This window comes from Octopus bimaculoides, chromosome 3, assembly GCF_001194135.2.
Source record: "Octopus bimaculoides isolate UCB-OBI-ISO-001 chromosome 3, ASM119413v2, whole genome shotgun sequence".
Lineage (NCBI taxonomy): Eukaryota > Metazoa > Mollusca > Cephalopoda > Octopoda > Octopodidae > Octopus > Octopus bimaculoides.
Window position 1 is genome coordinate 161,974,595 of NC_068983.1, and position 3,438 is coordinate 161,978,032.

At 38.8% G+C, this 3,438-nt stretch overlaps 1 protein-coding gene across 3 annotated transcripts in view; it reads left to right on the top strand.

The window, feature by feature from the left end:
- The window catches only part of LOC106867193 (23 kDa integral membrane protein), a 24,256-nt gene that overhangs the window by 10,706 nt on the left and 10,112 nt on the right, over nucleotides 1-3,438 (top strand). For all 3 annotated transcript variants that reach the window (XM_052966657.1, XM_014911994.2, XM_014911995.2), the window contains 2 exons: nucleotides 163-237; nucleotides 1,505-1,600. In XM_052966657.1, the coding sequence (XP_052822617.1) occupies nucleotides 163-237; nucleotides 1,505-1,600 (171 nt within the window). The remainder of the gene's footprint in view (nucleotides 1-162; nucleotides 238-1,504; nucleotides 1,601-3,438) is intronic.

Genomic DNA, 3,438 nt, shown 5'->3' on the forward strand with positions numbered 1-3,438 from the left:
TATATATATATATATATATATCATTCTTTAATGTCTGTTTTTCATATGCATGTATACATCTAAGTATATATCTGTCTGTCTGTAATTGAAATTTTCACGACATGACCAGTTTTAATGAATTTGGCCAGTTATGATTTTTAATTGAATCCTTATATTTTCCAGTATGCCATAGTGATGTTTATCCTGATGTTATTGAATTTAATATTCTTCAGTTTGCTTATTGCTTCTCGGTCAAAGGTGAGTTCTATTTTTCCACAAAGTTCCCAAAACAACTTCATTCCCAAAACATACTACTACTACTACCAGCGTTAGAACTGCACGCATATTGCATAAAGTACAGTCTGTCTGGGGTCTCTGTTGTGACTTGACAGACAGTATAAACTCCTGGTAGACACAATATCTTCTATCAACAACATTATGATAGCGGATACTGTGCAATGTCTTCAATAATAATAATAATGGTTTCAAATTTCGTCACAAGAGCAGCCATTTTGTGTAAGGGTAATGTCGATTACATTGAGCCCAGTATGCAACTGGTACTTAATTTGTCGACCACGGAAAGACAAAAGGCAAAGTCGACCTCGGTGGAATTTGAACTCAGAATGTAGCGATGGGCGACATACCATTAAGCATTTAACCTGGCATGCTAACAAGTCTGCCTGTTCGCCACCTTCAATAATAATAGTAATAATGAATGCCCGGATGCAGAACCAGGCAGTGGCTCTCATGGCTTCTGGTCTTAATTCAGTGGAAATGTTATCATGTACGCGTTTTGTCTTGGTATAAAAGATGGGCTGCAGCAAATATTCTGCTGAATACCACAGATTTGCTTGTCAGTTGTTTGACCTTAACCAGTTGAGCATGTCTTTTAGTGGCTGATGATATGTTCCTCTCTGATCACAAGCAGAAGTAGTTGGGGAGCATCGTAGCCATGTGTTGAGAGGAATTCTTTGGCGTTTGAAGAATTCACCTCTGGAAACATGGGTATTTCATTCAATACCATTAAGCAACCCTTATTCAGGAACAAAAAAAAAAATGAAAAAAACCAAATCAAAAAAATAAACCCAAATACTAAGCGAACAAAGATGAACCATCCCACTTCCATTGCATGTGCACACGCACACACACACACACACATTCACATACCCCCCTTTTACATACACACATATTCACACAGAGTTGAAACGCTGTTTGATTTATTTTTTTCAGTGTACAATTTTCATCATCTCACTACCAAGTATGACATCACCCCTTCCTTTCTTATTCATCTATCACCCCTTCCTTTCACATTCATAAAGACAAGAGTATTATTATAGTAGATTATCTCAGTAACGATGGGAGCTATGAAAAAAATACAAAGTCCAGCAACACCACCGGATCATTCTGTGTAATTTTTCACGCAATTCCACCCAGCCATTTGACCGTGAATCCTGAGACAAGAAAGAATCGCCCATGACAAATTTATATGTACAGATAAACTTCAATGATCTCCATTCCATTTCAGTTGGAAGAAGGAATCGAAACAGGATTGTGGATGGCACTAAACGAAACCGAGAACAACGAGGGTTTGAGAAAAATTGTTCAAAACATCTTCATCAATGTAAGTAGATGCAGTGCACAGACACACACACACACACACACACACACAGATAGAAGCATTCTTACATACACAACAAACTGAAGACATGGGGGCTGAGTGTCTGCCTTAGGTATATGTGTGTATGTGTATATGTGTGCATATGTATGTACATGTGTGTGTACATCTATGTATATGTTTGTGTGTGTGTGTGTGTGTGTGTGAGTTTGATGTATAAGTAGACAACAGCGATGACAATAAACAACGTTGACTTCTAGAACACTTGACAGTTTTTCAAAGAATCTACTGAGGGATGCATCAAAGGTTCGAAGGCAGTGGATGACAGTGGAATGGTACAACAGAAACAAGACACGAAAACTTCATTCTATCCTTTAGATAGGATAGAATGAAGTGATGAGGTGCAAAGAATGATATCAAAAGAGAAGTTAAACATTAGGCGCAGGAGTGGCTATGTGGTAAGTAGCTTGCTTACCAACCACATGGTTCTGGGTTCAGTCCCACTGCATGGCATCTTGGGCAAGTGTCTTCTACTATAGCCTTGGGCCGACCAAAGCCTTGTGAGTGGATTTGGTAGATGGAAACTGAAAGAAGCCTGTCATATATATGTATATATATATATATGTATGTGCGTGTATATGTTTGTGTGCATGTTTGTTCCCCCAACAGTGCTTGACAACTGATGCTGGTGTGTTTGCGTCTCCGTAACTTAGCGGTTCGGCAAAAGAAACCGATAGAATAAGTACTAGGCTTACAAAGCATAAGTCCTGGGGTCGATTTGTGTGACTAAAGGTGGTGCTCCAGCATGGCCGCAGTCAAATGACTGAAACAAGTAAAAGAGTAAAAGAGTATTAGGAATATTTTAGCTAAAGAGGAACCTGAAAATAAGAGGGTTACCGTGAAGATCAATTGTGTGAGGATTTAAGGGCAGCTGGTTGTACATAGAAGAAAAGTGGGTGTGTAATAAGAGAGATTCACTATGCATCACTGCTGCCATGAAGAAGGATGACTCGACCAGAGGTTAGTGAATGAGGAGAAGGTGTAGGAGAAGCAGTTAATGTGGTTGGCTGCTTTGAAGGTTGACAGTTGTAGAGATAGAGTTATAAGAGTTGACAGCTGTTGTGGTTGACAGTTATTAAGGGTGACAGCTTTTGAGATTGACAAATATTGTTGTTAATCACTATGTGGGTTGATGGCAGTTGAGGTTGACTACTATTGTGAAGTTGACAGTTATTGAGAGCAATAGTTATGGAGGTTGACAGCTTATTGTGGTTGACTGGAAAAACCTATTGCGATTTAAAGCTATAGAAATTGGAAGTTCACAGCTATGGAGATTGACAAGCTATGGAGATTGACAAGCTATGGAGACTGACAAGCTATGGAGATTGACAAGCTATGGAGATTGACAAGCTATGGAGATTGACAAGCTATGGAGACTGACAAGCTATGGAGACTGACAAGCTATGGAGATTGACAAGCTATGGAGATTGACAAGCTATGGAGATTGACAAGCTATGGAGATTGACAGCTATTTTGGTTCACAGCGCCTAATGTATGTGGGTATATATTTACACACATAACATAAATAGAACTCAGCATACGAGTGGATAAACGAAAGCTGTGCAAGAATCAAACCCATTGGACGGGTTGTGTGTGCGTGGGGATGAATTATAAGGGTAGAAAAGAGGTTGTGAGATCAAATGAAACATGTATTTGACAATGTTTGTTCAGCATTCGAACAGGCAGCTGTGTATGGAAAATGCATTTAATTGAAAAACTTTTTTCAGAATCCTACATTTCAGATGCTGGAGATTATGAATACGCAAAAAAAAAAAAAAAAAAAA